We start from the raw sequence: 27,783 nt of genomic DNA, 5'->3' as shown, positions 1-27,783 counted from the left end.
ATATATATATATATATATATATATATAACATTATAATATGTATTCTATTTAAAAGATGTGCATAAAGGTGATAAAAGGACTACAACGAATAAATAACATTTATGGTCTTCTTTTATGTGTTGCCCAACAATATAACACATTTACTTCGCTCTTGTAAATATAGAGGACGTCGTGGGGTTGAAAGGAAAACATTAAATTTAAATAAATAAATATTCCATATAAATAGATAGATATTTGGCATATTTTAATAAAATGTATTATGCTATGTTACATTATAAATAAAGAATAAAAACGTTATGATTAAAAATAAAATGTAAAGAAAGTGATAAAGCGGACATTTTAAGGTAAAACATTTATTTGATCAGTTTAATATTTCAATATTAAATATATGGCCTATATATTTATAAAAAAATAATATAAATATAATATAAATATATAAAAAAAAAATATATATATATATATATATATATGTGTGTGTGTGTGTGTGTATATATATATATATAGTTGTATTTATTTGTAATATATATATATATATATATGTGTGTGTATATGTGTGTGTGTGTGTGTGTGTATATATATATATATATATATATATATATATATATATATATATATATATATATATATATATATATATATATATATATATATATATATATATATATATATATATATATATATACATACACACACGTTGTAAATTAAATCAAAAAGTCCATAAAGTGAGGAACAACAAGCAATGAGATAATCAGATAGCTAACAAGGACTTTTATTGACTGTGAGTTTTGAAACTATCTACTCAGTCAAATCCATAGTATAGCGTTCAGTTAAACGGATTCTGCCTCTCACAGTTCACCGCCTCGTCTTTTTTTTCCCTTTTCCCTGGATCTGTAACCACACCCTGAGCTGGTTCCACCTGATTTCTCAGGTAGCTACACACCGACAGTCTCGAGCGATCCCGGACTTCCTCGTTCGCGGAGGCCATGGACTTCACGCGCAGCGCTCGGAAGTAAAGAAGCGCGACGACCGGCGACCTCATAAAGTCCATAAACAAAAGCGGGATGAACGAGAAGGAAGCCGAAGAAGCCGCGGCGGCCGTGATGCTAAAACAAGATCTGGTAGGTCTGGTCAGAAAACTGCTCACTGAAGCTACGACCGAAGCATTTATTCGCCTTGTTATTTTTTTTTTTTTTATTGTAACAGCACAACAACTACTCATTCATCGTGCTGTTAATAACGCAAAATCGGACTGTTTGCAATTCGGCATCGTTTAGGTTTAGGTATCGATGCAGGACTGCAGGGAGTTTCTCTAAAACAACACACCATGGGGCGAATACAAGACCGTGCTTGTGCTGAGGAAGCCACTATCATTATTTGTCCCATCTTTCTTGTGTTGTTAGCTGCACATGTTGTACTTGGGCTTGAAAATATTTCATTTTTTTTGTGGAGCATACTAAAACCTCTATTTTGCATAAGTAGTAGTTGTTTTAAGATTTCCACCTGTCTATAACACATAAAGTGACTTACAAGCTATGAAAATATGACATAAACGGGGTAAAACATGAATATAAATTCAATTTATGGATTTTAGAATCCATGTTCTATTTCAGTAATTAAATTCTACTTAATGTATTCAATTTTAGTAGGTTGCACACACACACACACACACACACACACACACACACACACACACACACACACACACACAATGCTTTTTATGGTTTAGGGACCCTTCGAAGGCATAAATACATATATTTTTTATCACCATGCAACAAAACCTACCCCTCACGGGAAGCTTTGTTAAATTTAAGATATTAAAAAAAAAAAATAAAATAAATAAATGATGGTAGTAAACTCATACTGTATGATCTGCAAGCCCTTTGAATTTAAAGGGGAAACCAAAAGTAATAAATCCATTTGTGTTGTAACACCTATTTCATACCCATGTCATTATACTAATTTGTATCCTCAAACCACATAAACAATTTTAATTAAAAAAAAAAAGCTGCGATTATTTCCTTCAAAGTTGCCATATAATTAAATAATTACTTCTCAGTTTAAAGTTCTCGTCCCATTTCTCCAAGAAGAATATTAGCAGTTTCAGTGTTCCAGACGCTAAACACAGAGTATAGTCTAAATAAGTGATGAGGTTCTGTGAAGGGTAAACTGGTCTGGCTTGCTTTCTTGATGAAAAGGGTGGGTGGGGACTTAATGCTGAAATTACAAGTGGTGTCTGTCTAAAGTGAGCCTTTTAACCTGTAGTTTTGCGCCTGATGAAATCAAATAGATAAGGTGATTGAGCGCGTTACAATATTTGAACGGCGAACAATGCTTTGTTATCTTTTCACCTCAAGCGTGGATATTTCTCTCAAAGGTCACCCAGAAAATAAATACTTGCTGAAATTTTACTCGGAACAGATTTGGAGAAATGTCGCGTAGCATTAAATCGCTTGCGCCCCAGTGGATCCTCTTGAGAGTGAATGGGTGCCGTCGGAATGACGGCGGGATAAAAACATCACAGTAACCCACACGGCTCGTGCACATCAATTAACGTCTCGTGAAGGAAAAAGCTGCGTATTTGTTAGAAAACGCTTCGACGGCACCCATTCGCTGCAAAAATTTCATTGTTTAGTTAATTGATTCACTCACGCGCCGTGAACTAACACGAACGCGCGACTTTGCGTCTAACGTTAACAATTAATAACACCGCTCATTATTAGTTCACATATAATGATGCTAATGAATGGGATGCTTGTGCAAATTTATTGATTTCAGAGCTGGATTCCGAATTTTATTAAGAAGAGAGTGTGCACAGCGTTCGTGGAGGACTCTTTCAGGTGAGATGGTCGACTTTTCAGTATCCAGCATCTCTTGTGCAGGACAGTCAGAGAGCAGATCCTCCGCCCGTTCTTTCATAGCAATGGCGGTCGGTGTCAGTGCGGGGCCACGCGAGACTCCCACCCTTCGGTGGCCTTGGGCGATTACTTCAGCACGGCCATGGTCAGTCACTGGGACAGCACGCAGCACTCCTCCGAGCAGCCCACAGATGCCTACGGAGAGCTGGAGTTCGCCGGGGCCGGAAAAAGGCACAGCCATGTGAGTTCAAAGCAACGGCACCTGGATGAATCCTGTATGAGGATATAACTATAAACAGGGGTAATAAAGAAGTACACTCTGGGGAACAAGTACAGTATGTGCGTGTATTTATGTGGACGAATTTATTAGAACGCTAGTAGTTTAGATTTAATTTTTTTTATATTTTGACATCTCAATCCTTGTTTTTATTCCAGTTCTTGCGTCTCTCCAGCACCACAGACCCTGCCGTGGTCTTTAATATCATGAGACAACACTGGAAACTGGGGCAGCCCAACCTGGTGGTGTCGGTGGTCGGCGGTGAAGGAAGGTCGAAGGTCAAGACCTGGGTGCGAGAGGTCTTGAGGCAGGGTTTGGTTAAAGCGGCACAGAGCACAGGTGTCGTACCCTCCCCTTAAATAATATCATTCCTTTATTCACATTCATTTACGCTACTTTCAAAATGGTGTCGAGTAGAAGATCGATATCTGAGGAGAGGGATCAGATCTCCACACACGTTTTGTTGTTTCGCCACCTCTAATTTGTGAAGAAATTTGCATGTGACTTTTTTTTTTAAATGTATGCATGATGAGAAAACGGGAAGCGCACGAGCGCAGGGAATTTACATAGGGACTGGCGTTACAAGCAGTTATATGAATCACGCATCAAAGGCCCAGCTACCCTGACACAAATTAGAGCTGGACTGATTATTATGGCAGAAAAGTGGCTCAACAGGTTCTTCACCGTGTGGATATAGTCAAAAAAAAAAATATATATATATTTTTCATGCAATTGTAAAATCCTTTTCAACTAAATAAAATAATGCACTCTTCAATTTGTAATAAAATTAATTAATTAAAATTAATAGTAATTAAATTTTAAACAGTAACTATATGAATTGTATGAATTATTATGACCAGTAAATATCCTTAATTAAATTACATTTGCATTTAGCGGCCGCTTCTATCCAAAGTTGCCAGGAACAAAGCAATTTGTGAAAGAGTCCAGATTTATTAGACAGCTAGATTGAATTTTATTAGTACCAGCCGATGTGTTTAAGGATATTAAAAACACCAGACAGATTTATAAAGAACATCATTTTTACTACGGGGTTCTTTGGATCTCATTCTGGCCCCAGCTGGGAGCCTGGGGGGTGAGATCAGGAGGGGTGGGATGTGCTTTCTTTTTGGCTGATCTTCTTTGGCAATCCAATCATTTTGGATTTTGTATGTATAGGAGCGTGGATCATAACCTCGGGGCTGAGGGAAGGCATCGGCAAGTGCGTAGGAGAGGCGGTCAGAGATCACGCCACCGCAGTGTCTTCTGTCAATTTAAATAAAGTGGTTTCTATAGGCATTGCTTCGTGGGGAATGGTAAATAATCGCCTGCAGCTCGTCGACCCTGAGGTAACAGCACTAGCACACTTAGCACTAAACATTTCACCCTTGATACACACTGAAAATAATCTTTTATGCCATCACTAATGCACTTTGGTCAAAGTCGAGAACCAGAATTCTCGCATAAAATCTTTTTTTTAATCACCTACATTTCCACCATTTGCTTTGTAAATACTTGGAATTAAAACAAAAATGTTAAAAAGGTATTTGCTACTTTTTAGCTCGCAGTTCATACTTTTCGTCCCAGATTTGCCAATATGAAATACGCAATTTTGAGTTTATATCTATTTTTTTTTTTGATTAGCAAAAATAGAAAAAGTCAGAATTGAAAAACAAGCTTCCAAAGCATACTGTTTAGAGCAGGCATGCTATATATATATATATATATATATATATATATATATATATATATATATATATATATATATATATATATATATATATATATATACAGCTTGTTAGTATGCCATTCCAAAATAGCCATTAAAATAGGCAAACTGTTTACTCGAGTGAAAATTTGTAGATAAACTAGCACTGCGCATCGCATTTTGCATATGATCCAGTCTTTCAGTGTCTCACTCTTTCTCCTAGGGAAGTTTCCCCGCGAAGTATTTTGTCCAAAACTCTCCGCGTGGCTTCTGCTCTCTGGATAATAACTACAAGGCTTTCCTTCTGGTGGACGATGGGACCGAAGGACGTAAAGGAGGGGAGGTTGGTTTCAGAGGCCGTTTGGAGGATTTCATTTCACGTCAGCGTCCAGGTACAAAATAAACCCGAAAGGCACTCAGCTCTTAGGAAGGATGTAGAAATGTCCACGATACACTTGCGTTTAATAGAATATTACTGATGCAGAGTTGACTTTACATTGCTTGGTTTTATTGCCGTTATTACACTGAACCACTTTTAGCATGAAGGCGAAGCTTTTCAAACGAAGTATAAGCCGTAGCCAGTGAAAACCGATTTATTAATAATGTTTACTATGCATAAACATGTCGTATGGTTTATGTTTTATCTCACGTGTTTCATGCTGACTGTGTCATTTCAGCTGGCAGCGCGAGCATCGACATTCCTGTTCTGAATATGTTGATATCTGGAGAAGTTTCCATGGTGGAGGTGAGCAGATTACAGTTATATTAAACAAAACTTCCTCTGTTCTACATCTACATCTTAAAGCTAATTGGCTGTTAATTGATTCCACCCTGTGCCATCCAAGATGGAGGTGACTTTTGTCTTCAGTAGGATAGTAGAAGATTATGATCTGAAACCCTGAAGCACTTGGTAATTCTTATAATGCAAGTCAGCAGATACCAGCATTTGAGAGTCATAAAGCGTATACAGACTAAATGAACACCTTTGTATTAAAACGATTGGTCTGTGCAAAAAAGTCAACATTATTTATAATATTATTGGCTGTAATCCACAGCCTCAGGCAGACAGAAGTGATGTCTGGATTACTAACGAATCATTCTTTTGAACTGTTTTTTTTTTTTACTGAACTGGATGAACCAGTTCATCAAAAGTCACGTTTGGATATGCCTGACAGTCACTTTGACTCTAAACGAGCCCTTGAAGGAAGTGGCTAATCATTTTTTTGTTTTTTTTTTGGTATGTTTCTAAAAAAATGAGCTGAGGAGGTTTTTTCACATCAGCGTTTCATGCCATTGTTGGGTGCTCCAGTAATATAATTTCAACTAAAAATGTTCTTTACTGTTCTCCCGAAAAAAGTCACCTATGTATTTTTAGGTTAAGTAAGTTTACCATGTTTCTTCATCCCAGGCATTAGAAATCTCCCTGAAGAATTCAATGCCCTGGTTGGTCCTGGCTGGCTCGGGTGGTCTAGCTAATTTTGTTAGCGACATTGTGGAGAATGTGCCGTCTGCTCCGATGTCTTCGTTTGGAGGAGGTCAGAAGGACGAAGCGTCTCCCAAAATGGAGCTTAGAGAACGAATAACCACTAAAGTCAAGAAACACTTCCCTTCGGAGCAAGACATGGACAAGCTTGTTGATAAGGTGAATGTCGCCTAAATAGTGGGCTGCTAAATTTGAAGTCATTCTGTTTAATGCTTTGCCTTTTTCGTTCACTAAAGTCATGATTTTTAGTTGGAGCTCTGATTAAGTTGACGTCACCAGTACTGATTTTTGTTCTTGCTGCTAAAGGTTTTAAGCATCTACCAGAACAAAGACCTCATCTCCATTTATCACGCAGAAGGAGCGGATGACTTTGACACTGTGATGCTTAAAGTGCTTGTTCAAGGTAGATTTAAACTGGTTGTTTCATGTTTACGTATTTCATATACTTTTAATCTGCATAATTTTGCTGTGTGTGTGTGTTAGCGAGTAAACAGCGGGTTTCGGTGTCTACTAACCCCTATGTTGATGAGCTGAAGCTGGCTGTAACCTGGAACAGAGTGGACATTGCCAGGAGCGAACTCTTCAGCGGCAACATCGACTGGAAGGTACAGTAGAGAATTGTGAGAAATATTAACTTAATTTTAACTTCTGCACTAGGGCAAGTTGTTTTATTTCAAACAGCACAGCATGGCACTAAAAGGGCTTAGGTCTTGGGTTTAATGTCCAGGATTAACTCATTAGACGTAAACACTGAATAAAGGATAATAGTGTCTCCCAAATTCATAAATGTAAGTGCAAAACTGACATTTATGAGTCATTCGCACAAATGAATTCATATACTTTATATAGTACATATACAGTTATTTTAATAATTTTAGCTATTCTTTTGTTTTGTGGACTATATGTAAACATTTTTTGTGTAAAAGATCTTACCTAGGACAGTACTAAATAAAAAAAATTACATGCATTTTGCATAATCTCTCTTATTTTGTAAAGATTTTTTTTTTACATTTTTACAAATTCTGCAAGGGGTGCCCAAACTTTTGCATACCACTGTGTATATATATATATATATATATATATATTTTTATATATTTATTTATTTATTTATATATATATATATATATATATATATATATATATATATATATATATATATATATATATATATATATATATTTTTATATATATTTATTTATATATATATATATATATATATATATATATATATATATATATATATATGTATATATATGTGTATATATATATTTATATATTTATATTTATATATATGTATATATATATTTATATATATATTTATATATATATATGATATATTTATATATTTATATATATATATATATATATATATATATATATATATATATATATATATATATATATATTTATGTACATTACTGTTCAAAAGGTTAGGGTCAATAAGAAAGAATATTTTTATTCAGCAAGGACACATTAAATTGATCAAAAGAGGCATTTACATTTCATTTTGCTTTTTTGAACCTTCCACCAAAATAACAGCAATCCAGACCTATTTAAAAAAAAAAGAGAAGTTTTTGAGAAGTTATCGTATTATTAAATATATTTTAATTGACTGACTGACCAACCTAACCAATGTTGATTTACATATTTATGACCAATCACAAAACCATCTGTTACGTGTTATGTGATGTGATTAAAGTTGTTATATTTTGGCACAAACAGTATGAAGACCTTGAAGAATCCATGACCGATGCCCTAGAGAATGATAAACCCCAGTTTGTGCGTCTCTTCACCGACAACGGTCTGAACATTTTGAACTACCTGACATACGGCAGACTGGAGGCTCTTTACAACTCCATCTCCAACACCTCCCAGGCCGGCATTCAGCTGCAACATCTCCTGGAAGAGCGCATAAATGAGTCCAATGATCAGACGTGTATAGTCAGCCTTTATGAGGTGAGGTCTGGAAATGGACAAATATCGGCAGCTTAATTAGTCTGTCACCGTTTCAGGGTAACACCCACCAGCTTCTTGATCATTTACACCTCCAGGCCAAGTACAAGACTTTTTTTTCAAGGTTTAAGAAGAGATGGAGATCATTTTTAACGATCAAAAATTCATATTCCGGTAGAATCAAAGTAATCCACATGACCCCAGCTTTCAAATACAGGCCTTTTTGTTAAAATCGCCTCACATAGTTGTGTGTAGAGCACTTTGCTTACCTCTTGTCAGCAATTGAGGCGGTTCTGACCTTTATTTGTCAGTTTGGGTCATATGGATTACTTAGAAGCTGCCTAAATATGGATTTGGGACTGTCAAAATGGTCTACGCTGATCCAAGTTCACTAGCTTCAGATGGGGAAAAATCCTTGAACGCCTTCCCGAAAGGTCACTGTGAATCTGCCAAGCAGGAGACATGTTCCTGCTTCAGCAACCGAACAGTTATTTCAAATGTACACTGAACATAACATCGGAAAATTTCTATTTATGAAAATTATTCACATAGTGTGCCCCTTAAAAAAAAAAGAAGCTGATATATACTGCTTTTCAGGTGGTTGATGTGACATTTTTTACCACAAGCTCTCTGTCTGCTGGTGGGCGTGTGCTGGGGAGGAGCTCATTGACATATGAATCATAATTGCATTTAAAGTTGTCCAAATGAAGTTCTTAACAATGCACGTTACTAATCAGAAATGAAGTTTTGACGTATTTAGGGGATTAAATATACAAAGTATATTGATGGAACATGATCTTTATCTAATATCCTAATGATTTTAGCCATAAAAGTAAAATCCATAATCTTGACCCACGCAGTGTATTGTTGGCTTTTGCTACGAATCTGACTGGTTTTGTGCTCCAGGGTCACAAATGTCACCGATTTCTCCTCCTGCTGCAGGTGAGTCAGCTGCTGGAGGTTCTTCTGGGAGAGGTGTGCCAGCCGTTCTACAGGTCTGTATTAAAAGTGGATGCAGCGTCTACCAAAAGAAAAGCTTTGAAGGTACCGGACCTCACTTTAGTTCTGTCTAGAAATAATGTTTTTTATTGCACTGTCTGCTCAGTACCTTTGTCTTTGAATACCACCCTTCAGAAAGTATGCAAGGTCCTGAAGGAGGACTGCTTTTATCGGCAAAACATGTGCAAGCACCCGTGGTTATGTCTCTTCCTCTGGGCGGTGCTGCAGAACCGTGGTGAAATGGCAATCTTCTGCTGGGAAATGGTAATGTGCTTATGACGTTATGATCATTATTGATATCGGATATTAAATTGATCATGCTTTTTCCCCACAGTTTTCATATTTAGATTCCGTTTAAATAGACATTTAATAATGAAAAAAAAGAAAATAAATGTAAATTCTTCATGCATCGCAGCTGTGTGATAATCCAACTGTTGCACAGCTCTATATATAAAGTTGAATTTTTTTTATATCCAAGAATATGCTAATATTTCATCAACACGAAACGGTTTGGAACTAGTTTTAAAAAACATCTAATTTCAACTTTTTATGTTGAGAGACAATAACTTTACAGACGTGTTACACACTGCATGAAAGGTCATTTTCAAAAATCAATAACAGAGGCATTTTAAAATGAAATATTATATATGCACACCTTCATCTGCTTACATACTTCAAAATAAAAGCTCTTGTTGTCTATAATGTTCTTTATCATTTAAAAGTTTTTAACTTTAAAAGTTTAAAATATTTTTAAATATAGAATTTTTATATTATATTAATTATATAAATATTATATATTATGTAATTTTTTTATTATATTAATTTTTATTTTATTTTATAAAATAGCACTTTTGAAACTTTTATTATCAGTAGTTTGTGATGTATGAGATGTCTGTTCTCAGATGAAAATGTTCTCACAGCATCACGCTCATCTGTGCCACTCTTCCCTCTGAAGTGCGGCGAGACCGTTCTGACGGCTCTGGGAGGATGCAAGATATTGAGGGAGCTGTCGAAACTGGAGATTGAGACAGAAGCTAAGCTCTCTATGAAGGAGCTGGCCACGAAGTTCGAGTGCATGGCTCATGGTAGGACATATAAATATCTTTGACATATCTTTGCTTTTGGAATCTTATAAAACCAGCGGTGAAAGAAAGCTTCTCTCCGCTGTAACTGTTTTGACAGATGTGTTTAGCACATGCTACCAAGCCAAAGCAAGTTATTCCTACAAGCTGCTCATCCGCAAGTCAACTCTATGGGGTGACGCCACCTGTCTGAAGATGGCCTTGGCTGCTGACGCCCGTTATTTCTTCAGCCATGATGGCGTACAGGTCTGTCGGCGTGCGGATAGTCACTTTTTCTCTTGAAATAATAAGAGTGTTTTTCTTAAACTTAATCTTTTTATAGTCCCTGCTGTCTCAGATCTGGTGGGGTGACATTGAAAGAGGAACAGAGCTCTGGAAACTCGCGCTGACGATGATCATTCCTCCCCTCGTCTACACCAGCTTCATCGATTTCAAGTCAGTACAGAAGCAAATTTCTTCGGTTTCTTTTGATCTTTGCTTACGTTATCATTATGCTTCAATTTTTTTGCACTTATACTATAATGACTCGTTTAACCCTGCAAAAACTGACATTAAATAATTGGCAGCATTTTTAGGAAATTGAGCTGATCGTTGAACCTATATTAAGAAAAGAAAATAGAGAAAATTAGTAGAGAATTAATTAATAGATGCTTAATAGGGTGAAAAAAGGATATATATATATATATATATCCTTTTTCACCCTATTACTATATATATATATATATATATATATATATATATATACAGACGTGGACAAAATTGTTGGTACCCTTTGGTCAATGAAAGAAAAAGTCACAATGGTCACAGAAATAACTGTTATCTGACAAAAGTAATAATAAATAAAAATTCTATAAATGTTAACCAATGAAAGTCAGACATTGTTTTTCAACCATGCTTCAACAGAATTATTTTAAAAAAATAAACTCACGAAACAGGCATGGACAAAAATGATGGTACCCTAGAAAACACTGAAAATAATGTGACCAAAGGGACATGTTAATTCAAGGTGTGTCCACTAATTAGCATCACAGGTGTCTACAACCTTGTAATCAGCCATTGGGCCTATATATATGGCTCCAGGTAATCACTGTGTTGTTTGGTGATATGGTGTGTACCACACTCGACATGGACCAGAGGAAGCAAAGGAAAGAGTTGTCTCAAGAGATCAGAAAGAAAATTATAGACAAGCATGTTAAAGGTAAAGGCTATAAAACCATCTCCAAGCAACTAGATGTTCCTGTGACTACAGTTGCACATATTATTCAGAAGTTTAAGATCCATGGGACTGTAGCCAACCTCCTGGACGTGGCCGCAGGAGGAAAATTGATGACAAATCTAAGAGACGGATAATCCGAATGGTAACAAAAAGAGCCTAGAAAGACTTCTAAAGAGATTCAAGGTGAACTTCATGCTCAAGGAACATCAGTGTCAGATCGCACCATCCGTCGTTGTTTGAGCCAAAGTGGACTACATGGGAGACGACCAAGGAGGACACCATTGTTGAAAACGAATCATAAAAAAGCAAGACTGGAATATGCCAAACTACATGTTGACAAGCCACAAAGCTTCTGGGAGAATGTCCTGTGGACAGATGAGACAAAAATCGAAGTTTTTGCCAAGGCACATCAGCTGTATGTTCACAGACGAAAAAATGAAGCATATCAAGAAAAGAACACTGTCCCTACTGTGAAACATGGAGGAGGCTCTGTTATGTTCTGGGGCTGCTTTGCTGCGTCTGGCACAGGGTGTCTTGAATCTGTGCAGGGTACAATGAAATCTCAAGACTATCAAGGAATTCTAGAGAGAAATGTACTAGCCAGTGTCAGAAAGCAGGTCTCAGTCGCAGGTCATGGGTCTTGCAACAGGACAATGACCCAAAACACACCGCTAAAAACACCCAAGAATGGCTAAGAGGAAAAAAATTGGACTATTGTAAAGTGGCCTTCTATGAGCCCTGACCTCATTCCTATTGAGCATCTTTGGAAGGAGCTGAAACATGCAGTCTGGAAAAGGCACCCTTCAAACCGGACACAACTGGAGCAGTTTGCTCATGAGGAGTGGGCCAAAATACCTGCTGAGAGGTGCAGAAGTCTCATTGACAGTTACAGGAAGCGTTTGATTGCAGTGATTGCCTCAAAAGGTTGCGCAACAAAATATTAAGTTAGGGTACCATCATTTTTGTCCAGGTCTGTTTCATGAGTTTATTTTTTTAATAATTCTGTTGAAGCATGGTTGAAAAACAATGTCTGACTTTCATTGGTTAACATTTATAGAATTTTATTTATTATTACTTTTGTCAGATTAAAGTTATTTCTGTGACCATTGTGAGTTTTTCTTTCATTGACCAAAGGGTACCAACAATTTTGTCCACGTCTGTATATATATATTAGAAATAAGTAAAATACACAATACTTGGTAGGGGCTCCTTTTGCTTTAATTACGGCCTAATTTAATGTGGCTTGGAGGCGATCAGTTTATGGCACTGTTGCTAATTTATTTATAACTAATGTATCAAACAAATAAAAGCTGACCCTTATACAGTGATTCATTATTATTGAGATAATAAGTGTTTAAAGTTCATTCTGCTGATAAGGAGAATACACACACACACACACACACACACACACACACACACACACATCAGTTTCAGCATTGCTAACTTGACAGCACAGTTGCTACTAAAATACAGTGAAGCAAACCTCAGCGCGCCACCTCTTTTTTGTAACTGTTGGAATGTGACTGAAGTACAAAGCCTATAATTTACATAATAAATAATATGTTAGCAGATACGTTACGTCGAAAATATGAAAGTATTATGGGATATTTTGATTTGTGCCGGATGAGAGAGGTAGGATACAAGAGCACAAAGCTCAGAATCACTATCTAGGGAGCTTTGTTTTTAAGTGCATAACTCAATGTCATTCACTGCTGGTGGTTATCAAACAGCATTGCATTGCTGTGGGTGCCCCCTTCTGGACTGGAGTATGTGTGTGTGTGTATATATATATAAACTAGTGAAATTATGTACTGTTCAGCGTAGTAAGAGTGACTGAGATATCTTCTTTACAGGAAAGAGAATGCAGAGGAAGTGAAATCAGTGATGGGACCTCCGCCTTCAGCGACAGACTGTAATTACGGAGAGACCGTCTTCTCCTTCACTGAAATCAAAAACCAGTAAATTGGGTTTTATTTACTATGATGATCACGATAAGATGTCTGTAGAAAAACATGTCTTCATCTATTATCTTCTTAAAATATTTCGCAGTGAAGGTGATAATGAGGACATCAGGCGACCAACAAAAGGTCTGTTTGTTCATTTTAAAACCCACCAGAATGATTTTAGTTTTTTGGCCCTTCATCTTTTGCCTGAAATAGGTCTTTCTTATTGGCTGCCCCGTTTACTCCTTCCAGGTACTGCTACAAATTTCCGTCCCAAGAAGCAGCCGTTTTGGATTTCCCGCTGGAAGCAGTTCTGGTACGCCCCCGTCACTTCATTCATCGGCAACGTCTTGATGTACTTCCTCTTCCTGTTTCTGTACGCCTACGTGCTATTGGTGGACTTCAAGCCGCCTCCGCCCGAAGGCCCTGCCGTTTCTGAGTACGTGCTGTATTTCTGGGTGTTCACGATCGTCTGCGAGGAGATTCGAGAGGTAGCTGCTGCATTTCTCAAATCAAACAAGTGGTGCAAAGAAACATCTGTATAATGTTTAATTCTCGTTCTCTTTTTCACTCCCAGACATTCATTGTGGGCAGTAAGTCGTTTGGTCAGAGGTTGATGCTGTATGCTCAAGATATGTGGAATAAGTTTGATGTTCTTGCCATCTCCCTCTTCATAGCTGGATTGTGCTGCAGGTAATGCTTAACAATCCACAAAATTATTTAGCAACTGTTTTCAACATTTCATGAGCAGCAGATCAGTATATTTAAACGATTTCTGAGGGATCCTGAAGCGCTGAAGACTGGAGTATTGATGCTGAAGCTATATTCTTGTGTACTTTTGTGTCCTACTTAGGATGTTCAGTTGGTCGTTCAACATGGGACGCGGTATACTGTGTATGGACTACATGGTCTTCACGCTCCGACTCATCCACATTTTCGCCATTCACAGACAGCTGGGTCCCAAAATCATCATACTTGGTAAAATGGTGAGACAAACAGAGAGGTGATCAAAGTGAAAGTCAAGCTCTGTTGATGCCATCCGGCAGAAATCGTTATCCGTGCAATGCATTCAATCAAGACCTTTCCAAGCAACCATCCCGAAAGATACAGATCCATTTCATGCTTTTAAAATCCCTCCAAGCCAAAACTGCTTTTAATTTCCCAATGTGTAAACCATTTACAGATTTTAAAAAATGCATGAATTTAATTAACAACATCAACCGGAGAGCCTTCCCATCTCACTCTTGTTTTTATTTCTCATGAATGGACCACAGATAAAGGATGCGTTCTTCTTCTTATTCTTCCTGGGGGTGTGGCTGAGTGCGTATGGAGTGGCCAATCAAGCTCTGCTATACCAATACGACCCAAGCCCTGATAGAGCATTTCGACGGGTCTTGTACAGACCATATTTGCATATATTTGGACAGATTCCTGTGGAAGAAATAGACAGTATGTTCACTTTTGGTTTAAACTTAAAGGAATAATTCAAAAAAATTGCTGAAAATGGGCTCACCCGAAATGTAGATGAGTTTGTTTTTCATGGATCCAATGGATTCTCTCCAGTGAATGGGTGCCGTCAGTATGAGATTACAAACAGCTGATAAAAACATTACAATAATAAACAAGTAAGCCACACCACTCCAGTACATCAATTTACATCTTGAGAAGCAAAAAGCTGCATGTTTGTAATAAACAGATACATCATTGTGGTTTTATCTTCACACTGGTGTTTCTGTGCAAAATAATCCATAATTCAAAACAGTGCATCCTCCAATGAAAAAAGTCCTGTTGTCCTTACACTATGGTTGTGCAATTTGGGGAAAATATCTAATTGCTATTTTTTTTTAATGAATATTGTGATTGTTATGATTGCGTTTAAATTTGCTAAGTCAAGCTTCAGCTAAAAATTGTCAATAGTATGAGTATCGTTATGCTGCTAAACGAAAAACAATAGAAACCATCACAGAAATTCTTACAGTTTCCATTAAACCATTACAAAATTCCTTTTTGTATTCCAAAATTCCACTGCTATTCCAGTGGGAATTACTCTTGTTCTAATGGTTGCCATCTGCCATATTACATCCCACCAAGTTCATCAAATGCCAGTAGACACCATTATAGTTTACATTAAAGCCTATACAATTATCATTATAACTCTAAATCCATTAAGGAGAGTATTATGGGTTTTTTTTGTCATTTCGAAGTTTAAGCTACATACGTTTTTCTTTTGTTTAATTGCACAGCCCTACCTCTTGAAACAAGATGATTTTTTTGTGGTGGTGTGGATAGAGGACATGTATTTAATCTGAAAGCACAACAAAACGCCTTAAAGGAATAGTTCACCCAAAAATGAAAATTACCTTATATTTTACCCCAAAGCCATGGTGTATATGACTTACTTCTTTCAGACGAACACAGAGTTTTTAAAAAACATATCCCGGCTCTTCCAAGCTTGTGGATAGAAGCCATTATTTTGAAGCTCTGTAAATCGGATATATCTGCAAATACTGTGACGTAAAACTAACCTTAGTCACATGTCCTCTGAAGCAGATCAATGGGTTTTTGTAACAAAAATATTTCTAGTTTTAAAACTTACATCATACACTGTACAATGAGTCAGAAGTCAGCCAAGAAGCTAGAACTCGGTAGTCAGTCAGTTATATACATTATCATTTTAAACTAGAAAAATTTGTTACAAAAACCCATTGATCTGCTTCAGAGGACATGTAATAACCCCCTGAAGGCGTATAGGTTAGTTTTATGATGCAGTTTTTGTGGATACATCCGATTTACAGCTTCAAAATAATGGCCACTATCCACCAGTATTACCAAGCTTGGAAGAACCAGGATACATTTTTAAAAAACACTTGTTTGTCTGAAAGAAGAAAGTCATATACACCTAGGATGGCTTCGGGGTGAGTAAAATATGGGGTCATTTTCATTTTTCGGTGAATTATTCCTTTAATGATGGATATGTTGTTGTTTTTTTTAAAAATAGCTTTTCACTTTAAAAGATGTTGTTTGATGGATTGTTGTGGATTATTGTGATTTTATTTTTATTGGTTGTTTGAGCTCACTCTGACGGCACCCATTTACTGCAGAGAATCAATTGGTGAGCAAGTGATGTAATGCTAAATTTCTCCAAATCCGTTCTGATAAAGAATCCAACTCATCTACATCGTGGGTGACCTGAGTTTTTTTTTTTAGCTAAATAGTTAACTCTGTTAACATCCACTGACTATATTGTATCTGTGTGTGTGTTAAGCTGGCAAGTATTGGGATAGAGACTGTACAGATAATCTGACACTGATTAATGAAGGGAAAGAGCCGTGTAGAGACACCAGCCACAACTGGCTTGTGGTCATTTTGCTGGTCATATTCCTACTGGTCACCAACATCCTGCTAGTCAACCTTCTCATTGCCACATTCAGGTATTTGTTTCTCTATTCATTCATCTGCTATATGTGGCCAACGAATTATCCACCCATGCATGTATTTCTATTCTCCTTGTGTCTTTTTCCGCAGCTACACCTTCTCTAAGGTACAGGAGCACAGCGACACGTACTGGAAGTTTCAGCGGTATAATCTGATAGTGGAGTATCATTCCCGTCCGACTCTCGCTCCACCCTTCATCATCCTATCCCACATCAATCTCTTAATCAAAAGAAACTTGCGCAAAGTGGCATCCACCAAAATCCACCGGTTTGGTAATGTTAGAAATGAGCTGCAGTACAAGCCGACTCGTTGGAGCTGAAATGTGACGTAAAAAGTGAAAATTGTGCGTTTGACTTTTATAACAGCGTTGCAGTTGAAGGGTAGAGAAGCTAACAAGATGGTGAAATGGGAGAACTTGCAGAAGGAGAATTTTCTGTCTCTCGAGAGCAAAAAACTAAGAGGGACAGACTCCGAGAGGCTGAAGCGCATGACTGCAAAGTGAGTCAAACAATTTCTGCCTGAAATAAGAATTTAGTGTTATTTAGAAATACTGTTTGATATATATATATATCTCTTATGGTATGAGCTAGAACATGAAGCTCGTGGTCGAGGAGCACCAGTCTTATAGGCCCAAAGTGAGCAGAAACAAACAAACAAAAACTATTCAGTGCCGATGGTAATATTTATACGTCTAAAGGAAGTAGAAATTGTATAGCTTGTAATGTAATCATTGAGCTATTTATAAAAATACAACAGTCTACCATGCAATTACATTAATAACAAAAATGATACAATTATACCGTGATTGAGAGATATAAGACCGGTTTATTAAATAAGACCGGTTTATTTGAGTTAGTCTGACTGATTCAAAATAAGTCAGGCTAACTGATATAAACCTGACTTATTAATATATAATACTATGGTATGATATTAATATCATTTTATGTTAGTCTGTTAAAGAGCTCAATAATCAGGTTAACAAGCTAAAAGAATTTCAACTTACTTTTGGCCACTTAAATATTACCATTTGCACCAAATAGTTTTTTGTTGTGTTCGCTTTGGGCTTTTTCGCCTCGTTTTACGTTTTTATACCTTTCAACTTGATTCGCTGCAATAAAAAAATGGTGCACGGATAATCAAGTAAACCCAAGTTGCTTTGGCCCAGTAAGTGTTCATTATGAAATACTGTATTACTAACGATATATACGTCATTGTTATGTTTGCTAAATATCGGTAAGGACAAGTGAACCGTGACCTGAAGGTGAACTTTCTTACAATTAAACTAAAAGTCCTTGTATTTGCTAAAAAAGAATAAACTATCAATCCGAGTCAGATAAAAGCTCAATGTTGGTGTGATGTGTGTTTCAGAGTGGACGGTGTCATTAAACAGGTCGGTGAGATCAGAGATGTTGACCGCAGACTTCGAGCTCTAGAATCAGACGTAAGGGCACACGATGTGATATCTGTATATCGACTGCATGTAGCTGTTGTTGACGGATGAATGTTCACCTGCATGCAGATGGAGTTCTGCACGTCTTCTCTTCAGTGGATTATGGAAGCTCTGTCTCAGAGCAGTACAGTGAAGAGCCCTAAAGCACACCCGACTCGCAAAGGTACACCTGCTCCTGTCACAGTACTCATATTCATACATTTTTCACAGAAATAAAAGTTTCAAAAATAGCATGTAGAAATTAAATATAAAATAAATAATAGCATGTAGAAATTAAATATAAAATAAAAAAATAAAAAAACAAATACTTGAAGTTCCCTGAGATTTTAAGTTTATATTTCTAATATAAATTTAATTTCTAATAAAATATTTTTTAAATATAAGTTTAATATTTGCTTATTCATGATTTGTGATGTTAATAGTCACTGATATGCAAGAAAACGGATAAAATATTAAATCTTTTTTTTTGTACCTTTTATCTTAAAATGATATATTTGTCTGAAGAAAATTATATGTTTATTATTTAATATTATTGCTCAAAAAACTTGTATAAGACAATTACAGAAATATAATAGTTGTAAAATACAATTCTACTGTCAAATAAAAATGAATCTGTGAAAATATTATAAATAGTCTTAAAAATCTTAAAATTACAATACTAACATGCATGTTTTAAAATCTTCACCTTTCAACATTCAAAAACATTTATTTCTTCGGTATAGCTGTGAAATGCCGCACGTTTCTGTGTGAAAATGATAACTAGCTGTAATTAATCAGTTAGAGAACGTTAAAAGATTCATCAGGTTTTTGTTGATGTACAGTCGAGAACCACAGCTTTGGTTGGATATAATTACCACTGTTTGACAATTAGAAGATTTAGTTTATGTCCAGCCTGAACTGATGGTTCATCTTTTTTGTCATCAGCCGTCGTTTCAGCCTCCATTGAGAAATGAAAAAAAACCCCTACGTTCCTGTATTCGTCTTCTGTCTCTCACCCTCGCTGACACATAAACCAAGAAGCTGCAGAGAGATAGTGAAAGGCGGGCCGACGACCTGTCACAAAAAAAAACAAACAAAAAAACTGCCCGTATTGTTCTGCTTTCCATTTTTAAACTGGTCATCCTGATCTTTTCGTGGCTCATCCTGCTCCTACAAGTTTAGTGCTCCCACATGACTTGTCCTGGTTTTCCATGTGACTGTGGGAAGAGAACAGGGCACAGAATGTCCTTGACCTCACTGTATAATAAAAGGTCATTTATGTCATGTTACACTCATAGACTACTTTTATCGTTAGGTTTTATTATAAGGGCAGGGTAACTGTCTTCATAGAATCTGATTTTATAGAGCTATGACATTGTTTAAAAGAAAAATGAGGAAATGTTTTTGAGTAATGGCTTAAAGGGGCAGTTCACCCAAAAATTTAAATTCTCTTATCAATTACTCACGTTGTTAGAAATCTGTATGAATATCATGTATGAACAAAGAAAGTATATTGTAAATTATAATTTGTATAAACAACTTGCATTAATTATGTTTTGGCACAGTTACATGTTATAGTACATGAAATGACTCTAATGTTCAAAACAGATGTTTTTTACTTCGTAAAAACAGATGTTTATTAACTTTATTTTACAAACCAAACAAATTCTAAATCTATAATTAAATGCTTTTTGCACTCAAAAATGGAACTGGAATGCTGCAAGAACTGTTTACATTTTAAATATAGCAAAATATTTGTTCATAAGATTTATACCGTAATTGCATTCTCTAACAATGTTTTGGGGTCTATGCGTTTAATTTTGTGATGACATTTTTTATGAGTTCTTCGTTGTCTTATTTGTGATATTGTATTCTTTTTTTTTTTTTTTTTTTTGTATTACAAAAATGTATATGCATTTTGAAACCACATCTGATGCAACTATTTAAAGGATTGCACTGTTTTGGCAACACCAGCTGAACCGAATGAGCAGACAGAGAGGAGATAAATAGACTGCATGTCCAAGTTTGCATCTCAGATTTCAGGGGCAACAAAAATCCTTCACCGTGTTCTCTCTTCCCCCGACCCTCACCCCTCCAAAACTAAAGCTTTTCCTGTGGACTCTCTGTACTTTTTTGCCACTGCTAAGTTACTGTATTATCTACTGAAACAGGAAGCTTGGGTGGGACAGTTAGTCGCATAAAAAAAAAAACGGCAATAATTTTAGTTACGTGACAGCCAAGAATTATAATTTGAGAGAAACACAGCCTTTCAAAATTTGAAATCAGTTAAATCGGTTGTTTATTATTATTAAAATGCTCAAAGCCTATGTGCTGGTGACGCTGACGGTCAAATTAGTGTAAATGCAATGCTTTTGCAAATGTTGTTCTTAAAAATGTAATCTATTAAATATATATTATTCTTTCAAACTCCATTACATATGAAGTGTCTGTATATATATCATTTTTTTTTATAATGCAGGGCTTGTTTTGTGGCTAATCAGGCCAATGAACTACGAGTCCCTGAAAACACAATTAAATCAAGATGTAGAAATGCATAATTAAAAATGTCTACATCATAAAACCTTATTGACACTAGTTCATGGATCACTGAGATGCAGTCTTGATTTCAACAAATTTATGTACATGCTTTCCTAAGCAACCAATGTGAGCCGCTATTGTGGATTCTAACTTTTGTTAAATTAATACTGGTTTAAAACAGCTAACTAATTAAACAAAAACGTTTTTGAATACTGCTGGGGGTAAAAATTAGCTCAAGGTCAAAACAGTAAAGGAATTTCTGGAAATTATTTGTTTTTAGCACCAGCAGACCAGCAGACAAATATGTGTGTATTTATATATACGTAATAAATACACACAGTACACACACATGTGAACAAATACATTTATTTTGGATGTAATTGATCGTTTTACAGAACTAGTTAATATACTCCTAAAAGAAGGTATGTGTTCTTATTATTTTATGGACAAAAAGCGGCCTAGTTTTCCAGTACGACTCTATGAATTCTATGTTGAGAGAAAACTTCTAAAGGAACCTTTAGAGAGTGAAAGTTCCTGAAAATATCCTGCGAGTAATTGCAAATCCAGTTCATTTTCACCATCTGTTGACGTAAACGCTAGCAGGTGCAGACAGCAGTAGATAACAGGGTATACAGTGATTAAGATGTATAGAGGTGACCTTTAGAAAAGGACTCGATATAGGGAAAGCGTGAGTGAGTGAGCGAGCGAGGGATGGAGTTTCAGCGGCTGAGTGATCTATTGAAGGTCAGATCATGCAGTGTACTGCTACTATTGAGCGCCTCTTTATATAGCTTCCCACCCACCAGACCCAGCCAGGCCTAAGGAGGGTCAAAATGGGACTGCCTTTACTTTTTAGGGTCTATATTTGTGTAATGTTGGTCCTAAAGTTGGTTTGTGCATTCTATTACTCCTGATCACCTCTATTTAACTCATTTTCTCCAACATAGCCAAAGTATAATAAAGGGCATGTGTCTTGTGCATGTGGCCCTGTCAATCATCTCAGTATGTTCCTCTGTTCTACACCATTCTCTGAATGGTGCGACTGTACATGTGACCGTACAACAGAGACCAGCCCCCTCTCGGTCACTCAGCTACCTCTCTTAATTCCCTCCGGTGGATCCAGCGACTGCTCTTCCAAGTACTTGAGAAAACGTTGGCTCTAGAGTGGATACAAACACATTTTTATAAACTGTTTGACTGTACTTGTACGGGGGAGGGACTGCAAGATGGTAGCTTCACGTAGCTGGCTGTTGGGGCTTATTGTAGCTCTGCTTTGCACTGGACCTTTCGGGGATTCTGTGCAGGCTGAAGAAAGGCTGAGAAGTGAGGAAGTCGAGGAGCTGAACGCTCTGGACCCTACTGGAGGGGAGAAAGAGGAGGTGGCTGATGAGGAGGAGGGTGGAGATGTATCTGAAGAAGCAGATGAAGACACGGTAGGAGATGGGGAAGTAGAGGAAGCTTCTGAGGAAGAGGTGACACCAGAAGAGGAGATAACTAATGAGGCTGAAGTAGCGGAAGACGAGGATGAGAATGAGGCAGAAGAAGGAGCAGAGGAAGATTATGTGGCTGAAGGAGTAACAGAGGAAGAGGAAGAAGAAGAAGAAGAGGAGGACGAGGAAGTATCAGAGGAAGATGATGTGGCAGAAGGATTAATAGAAGAAGAGGAAGCAGCAGAGGAGGAAGAAGAGGAGGAATACACAAATGAAGAGGTAGAGGAGGAGGAGGAAGAAGGATTAGCAGAAGAAGACAATTCAGCACAACAGATACCGGAGGAAGATGAAACAGCAGCAGAGGATGAGGGAGCACCAGGTGAGGAAGAGGAAGAGGAAGATGAGGAGGAGGAGGAAACTGCTGATGAAGATAATGAGGAGACTGGAGATGAAGGTGAAGAGACCATGGTTGAAGGTACTGTTGAAGGTAACTACTGAATTAATCTTCAAATAGCCTTCACAGTCAGTGTTAAGTGTTTTTACTTAAAAAAATATTTTTAGAGTATGCTTACATGAAAAAAGCTTGGAAACATGACGTTTTAAGTACGATTATAAAAGTAACTCTAATTGTAATACACACCTTATTTAAGTTCCTGAGTAATGTTTATTTTAATAAATTGTAATACTACTACAATTGACCAATCATTAATACTTATAATGTACATTATAAAAATTGCTAAACACTTCAAAAGCCAAAGGTAGATTTTTGCAATTACACTAAAAAGCCTTGCATTTGCTAAAGTAGTACAAACTATTAATCAAACAAGAAACGGCATGCAGTAGATAGTGTATAATAGCTTTAAAGGTTGTGATCATTCTGATAATTTAGAGGTCTTACAAATTTGCGTATTAGGCACGATAGGCTTCATAGGGTTAATTGGCATCTCACTAGGTTTTGGAAAAGAGCCATTGTTGCAAAAGTCCTATGCAAAGTCCTGTGGATGCCTCTCAGTGAGTCTATGAAGTCACACACTGGCCCTTAAATAGCTCACTATATCAGAACAGCTACAGCAGCTGAAATATTCCAACCACTTTAAGTCCTTTCTAGTTGAATGTTGTTGACACGAACCTAACACATGGTGTATGTGTTACATGTACTAGACTGTTGGGCCAACACCGAAACCTAAAGTTTGTTATCAACACAAAAATTGTGCCAAAAAATGTGCCAACGTGCATTTGAGTTTTAGCTGCAACCTAAAAAGGAATTTTAAAGCAACTGTATCTCTCAGTGGCAAATGTCAACTAGCTTTCTCTTAACTAGCTGCTGTAAGATGAGTAAACAAACTCCATTTTCGTACCCCTATGAAGGGCACATTGAGGAGATTTTAAGAGGCATTCCAAATGAAGTGAACAATTAAATGCCTTCACCACTAGCCCTTCCACATGTCCTTTAGAAAAGGGACACTTAAAAGAAGTGTTGTATTGCACAGTATGGTCATGTGACCCAGGGTGGCTTGTAATTCATTTTGATGCTAGATGGTGAGAGACTTTAATGTAGACACATGTGATTACACAAATTTACAGCATGCTTTCTCTATGAAGCTTAATAAGTGTCATAAGCAAGAAGAGTGCTAAATAGTAGATAAATTAGGTAAACGTGTCTACCCGCCGTGACCAAAAATAAGTCGAGAGCAGAACAGGAAAGAACAGAAAGCATACAGTAGCCTACATTAACAAAATATAAAAGGACCAAGCACTGAACCCTGCCCCCCAGTGATTAGCTCATGTGACTTTCGACACATATTCTTTGCAGAAAACCTTAGAGTTGACTAAACATAAATCTAAGAACTTGACAGAAAAGTTGACAGCACAGTACTGTCTGTACAGTAGGTTACAAATGTCGCAGGGTTAAGTGTTGTGAGTTCATCCAAGCATGCTTAAAATATGGTGGGAAAGTAGCCAGTAGTAAGTGATGCACTGATGTGACAGAATTGAGTTGAAGAGATCTCTTCTACAAGATCCTGAGAATAGACTTCAGGCGTTTGAAGTGTTGCTGATCCTGTTTCAGTAGTAAGTGACCTTGGCAGCAGAAACAAGTAAAGGACAAGAGGGAGATGAGAGATTGATACTTGCTCAAGTCGGCCGTGAGTCAGAGAGAATGACAACTGGAGATAAAGGAGCAAGAAAGCTTGTTTGCTTGCATTGTGTGCCGCAGAGATATATGAGGCCAGAAATTCTAGGAAGTCAGCTGGTTGAGGTTTTCCAAGGTGGATGTTAAAGTCAATGTGACTACCATCAGAGACACTATGAACTTTGGCAGTATTATATTCTAAGGATGTGTTTTTGACAATAGAGAGGAATGAAATTACAAACCTGGAAACAAAGTTTGTAGAAAGGATTGAGGGAGTTGCCATGCTGTCTATGCAGATCAATGTCTGTAAGACCAGAGCATTTTAGAGGTTTGACTGACTGGTTAAAGGCAGGGATAATGTCAGATTTGCTGACCAACAACTGGCAGTTCCAACAGATATAGAAAGATTGTATTACGACGGAGTATTAAGGAATTATAGGAAGTATTAAGGACCTAAGCTCTGCTGGAAGGTGGCACTCTAGGAACAGCATTTGACAACCCTGCTGTAAGTGCCCCCTAGTTAGTGTCCTCATTGGTGGAACCGTGGATACTTGATTTGCATGTTATTACAAAAGGAAGAATCAGAACCACCTGTTAACTGACAGTTTGTAAATACCCACACTCCTTCATTACTTCACGACATAAATAGGTATGAACTTCAGAAGGTTGTTCAACCGTGGAAAGACGTCAATACACATGATTTTTCAAGTTCAAGTCTGCCAACATTGCTCTACTCTCCTGTCTCATTTGTTTGACCGACAAAAATAAAAAATGATCGTTCAGATCGCCTGTCAGTCCTCCCTGTGAAGGGTTAGTTAAGTTCTTACAGACTGATTGCTTTATAGCTGAGCTTATCACTATCCTAAAGGGTTAGTTCACCCAAAAATTTTAATTAGCCCATAATTTACTCACATTAAAGGCATCCTAGGTGCATATTGGATTTATCTGAAATTATTATTATAATATTATTCAGATAAATCCAATTTAAGTATAAAAATGTCCTGGCTCTTTCAAGCTTCCTAGAAGTGGGTGGGTGTTTTGTTGAACAGTCCAAAAGAACTCTATTATAGCAAATACCTCTATATTAAAAAGTGCCTCACAAGGCTCCAGGGGTGACTAAAGACCTCCTGAAGTGAATCAATGTGTTTTGCTTATAAAAGTATCCATATTTAGCACCTTATAAAGAGTTTTTCTTGAACTTTCTCCCTCTCTCTGTAGAAACTGACAATGAGGAATATTTAGAGGCGGAAGAGTTGGTCTCCACAAAGGATACAGAGTATAGCTCAGGCTCTTTCTGTGCCCTTTGCTCAGTCTGCGAGGTAATGCTTCTACCACATTGCACTTACATTACTTACACGTCACAGTCCCTACTCACTTTAAGAAGGTTTTTAATTGGGGCTGTTTTAAATATTGCCATGACAGAGTTTGTTCAGCACGTATGCTTGCTCACTGAATCCTGCTGATTCTCTTTTCATTAAAGAAACAGTGCTGCTACAATGTAAACAAGAATTGAATTTTGTGTAGACAGCCTGAAGCTGTAGCTGTCAGTATTATTCAACAATAATTTGTTCTAAACGTAATCAAGTTCTAAACCTGATTAATCAAGTTCTAAACCAAGTTCTACTTTTAATATTACAATGGTGTGATCAATTTATAAACCTCCCCAGTAAAGAGCACAGGGTGTAGCTTACTACTGTATCTCTATTTGCTCTCTCTTTCCTCTCAGCACTGCGGTATCTGTGACAAATGTCCCTGTGAGGAAGGGGACGTGTCAGCGCACTGCAATCACTGTGAAGTAGGTCATCTTTCTTAATAAGCTCAAAATTCATATAAAAGCCAAAAGTATGTGGACGCCTGAACACTACCAGTGTTGCCAGAAAGTAGCTAAAACTGGTAGCTAAATGTCACTAGATGACATCATAATGGCAAATTCGCTGATGTATATAAAGTTTACCCAATTGTATTTCAGCACCCTGGGTTGCCAATTGGTGGAAAATGCAACATATTCAATCTCTTTTTCATCATGTGCACTTACTGTTGTCAATAATCTGGCAACCTGCGCGTGTGTCAAGTCTGAGGAGTCTCTCCAATATTTAGACTCCAATAGCCACTAGGTTGAATGCTAATCCTACAAAACCCCAAAAAACCTCTGATCTTCTTCTTCCATAGGATTGTTCCTACTGTTACATTTGTCCTGTGATCTGTGAAACAGTCTGCCAGCCAGGTATAATACACACTCTTAAATAATTCGAGAAGTTAATTTAGCTTACGCTGATCCAAACACTATTATTTATTGCATACTCGCTCTCAGTGTTTTTTGGATTAAATTTTCAAATGTTTGTTTGTTTTTAGGTGGAATTCTTGATGTACTGAGCGGTTCTCTCTACCAGTAAGGTTCTACATCTGTTCAAAACAATGCAGAATAATCACATTATGAATATATTTCATACTTTTTATTCACTTATATACCTGATGTACTTTGTCAGCATAGTTTTAGGTTGAGTTTTAATTTGCATATTTTTTGTCATCCGCTTCACCTTCAGGACTGTGAACACCTTGCTCTGAATCCGTTCAGCATTCTTCACAACACGTCTCTTGGTGAACAGAGGAACTACAGACTACCATTCAAATCATTCATTTGTAGGCCTGTCTATTTGACTCTCAAGATCGGTGGACTTTTGACTCTGAGGCCTTTGATGAGAGCGGACAACTGATCTTAAGTATAAGCCAGGAAATGCCAACGCCAATATTTACCATTTAATGGCACTTCAAAGGTGATTTCACAGGCTGCATTAAATGAATAACAAATATGGTTATGTGCAAATGATCTCATTAGGTACTTTTACAATATTACTGCTTTTTGACTGTATTTTTGATCAAATAAATGCAGTCTTTGTGAATGTAAGACTCTTCTTTTAAAACATAAAACCTCACTCAACCCAAGCATTTGAATGTGTACGGTGCCTTGCAAAAGTATTCATACCCCTTCATTTTTTTGCTGCCTTATCTTAAAATACTTTTTCACAACGTCATTCTACACACCATACACCATGATGGCAAAGCAAAAAAACCCAAACAAATAAACTTAATTCCATTGCATTAGTTGCAATAAGCTGAAAATGATCATATTGCTTGAAGATGTTATTACACTTCAAGTGAAGTTAACCTGTGACACACATCACTGAGTCCTGAGGTCAAAACAACTGCCTGTAGAAACAGGTTTGCAAACTTAAAAAAAAAAAAAAGTTCACAAAATCATGTGTGTGTCAACCTTCCTTATCCATAATGAAAGAATTTGTGAAGTGAA

The 27,783-nt window shown here is 36.9% G+C and overlaps 2 protein-coding genes across 4 annotated transcripts; both read left to right on the top strand.

Moving 5' to 3' along the window:
* Positions 1 to 887: 887 nt before the first annotated feature.
* On the top strand, positions 888 to 20,809 carry LOC122355359 (transient receptor potential cation channel subfamily M member 4-like). Its single transcript, XM_043253531.1, has 28 exons — positions 888 to 1,118; positions 2,776 to 2,837; positions 2,919 to 3,096; positions 3,291 to 3,471; positions 4,309 to 4,478; positions 5,061 to 5,229; positions 5,515 to 5,582; positions 6,246 to 6,479; positions 6,627 to 6,723; positions 6,804 to 6,925; positions 8,043 to 8,276; positions 9,216 to 9,317; positions 9,408 to 9,536; positions 10,228 to 10,357; positions 10,455 to 10,600; positions 10,677 to 10,789; positions 13,424 to 13,528; positions 13,620 to 13,657; positions 13,766 to 14,004; positions 14,091 to 14,206; positions 14,367 to 14,499; positions 14,788 to 14,962; positions 16,779 to 16,944; positions 17,039 to 17,220; positions 17,314 to 17,446; positions 18,317 to 18,389; positions 18,468 to 18,561; positions 19,323 to 20,809. Exons 1-28 carry the CDS (start codon positions 1,062 to 1,064, stop codon positions 19,349 to 19,351), a joined length of 3,675 nt encoding a protein of 1,224 aa, XP_043109466.1. The 5' UTR covers positions 888 to 1,061; the 3' UTR covers positions 19,352 to 20,809.
* Positions 20,810 to 21,302: 493 nt separating this feature from the next.
* LOC122355360 (cilia- and flagella-associated protein 251) lies at positions 21,303 to 27,376 on the top strand. 3 transcript variants are annotated; one of them, XM_043253534.1, is made up of 7 exons: positions 21,701 to 22,381; positions 22,424 to 22,832; positions 25,695 to 25,795; positions 26,203 to 26,271; positions 26,646 to 26,700; positions 26,829 to 26,865; positions 27,020 to 27,376. In XM_043253534.1, exons 1-7 carry the CDS (start codon positions 22,142 to 22,144, stop codon positions 27,039 to 27,041), a joined length of 933 nt encoding a protein of 310 aa, XP_043109469.1. In that variant the 5' UTR covers positions 21,701 to 22,141; the 3' UTR covers positions 27,042 to 27,376. The 3 variants fall into 3 exon arrangements, with proteins under 3 accessions (XP_043109468.1, XP_043109469.1, XP_043109467.1); XM_043253533.1 differs by having other exon boundaries at positions 21,303 to 22,820; XM_043253532.1 differs by having other exon boundaries at positions 21,761 to 22,832.
* The last annotated feature ends 407 nt before the right edge of the window (positions 27,377 to 27,783 follow it).

This window comes from Puntigrus tetrazona, chromosome 12, assembly GCF_018831695.1.
Source record: "Puntigrus tetrazona isolate hp1 chromosome 12, ASM1883169v1, whole genome shotgun sequence".
NCBI classification, from domain to species: domain Eukaryota; kingdom Metazoa; phylum Chordata; class Actinopteri; order Cypriniformes; family Cyprinidae; genus Puntigrus; species Puntigrus tetrazona.
This window is presented reverse-complemented; position numbering and strand designations above follow the sequence as displayed.

What these genes read in the sequence shown, in the direction of transcription:
- LOC122355359 (XM_043253531.1), top strand. Translation starts at nt 1,062, where the DNA reads ATGAACGAGAAGGAAGCCGAAGAAGCCGCGGCGGCCGTGATGCTAAAA. An exon ending in GCTTAAAGTGCTTGTTCAAG is followed by an intron (nt 6,724 to 6,803) that starts GTAGATTTAAAC and finishes TGTGTGTGTTAG; the next exon opens with CGAGTAAACAGCGGGTTTCG. An exon ending in ACCAGCTTCATCGATTTCAA is followed by an intron (nt 10,790 to 13,423) that starts GTCAGTACAGAA and finishes TCTTCTTTACAG; the next exon opens with GAAAGAGAATGCAGAGGAAG.
- LOC122355360 (XM_043253532.1), top strand. Translation starts at nt 22,142, where the DNA reads ATGGTAGCTTCACGTAGCTGGCTGTTGGGGCTTATTGTAGCTCTGCTT. An exon ending in GGTTGAAGGTACTGTTGAAG is followed by an intron (nt 22,833 to 25,694) that starts GTAACTACTGAA and finishes CTCTCTCTGTAG; the next exon opens with AAACTGACAATGAGGAATAT. An exon ending in CCCTTTGCTCAGTCTGCGAG is followed by an intron (nt 25,796 to 26,202) that starts GTAATGCTTCTA and finishes CTTTCCTCTCAG; the next exon opens with CACTGCGGTATCTGTGACAA.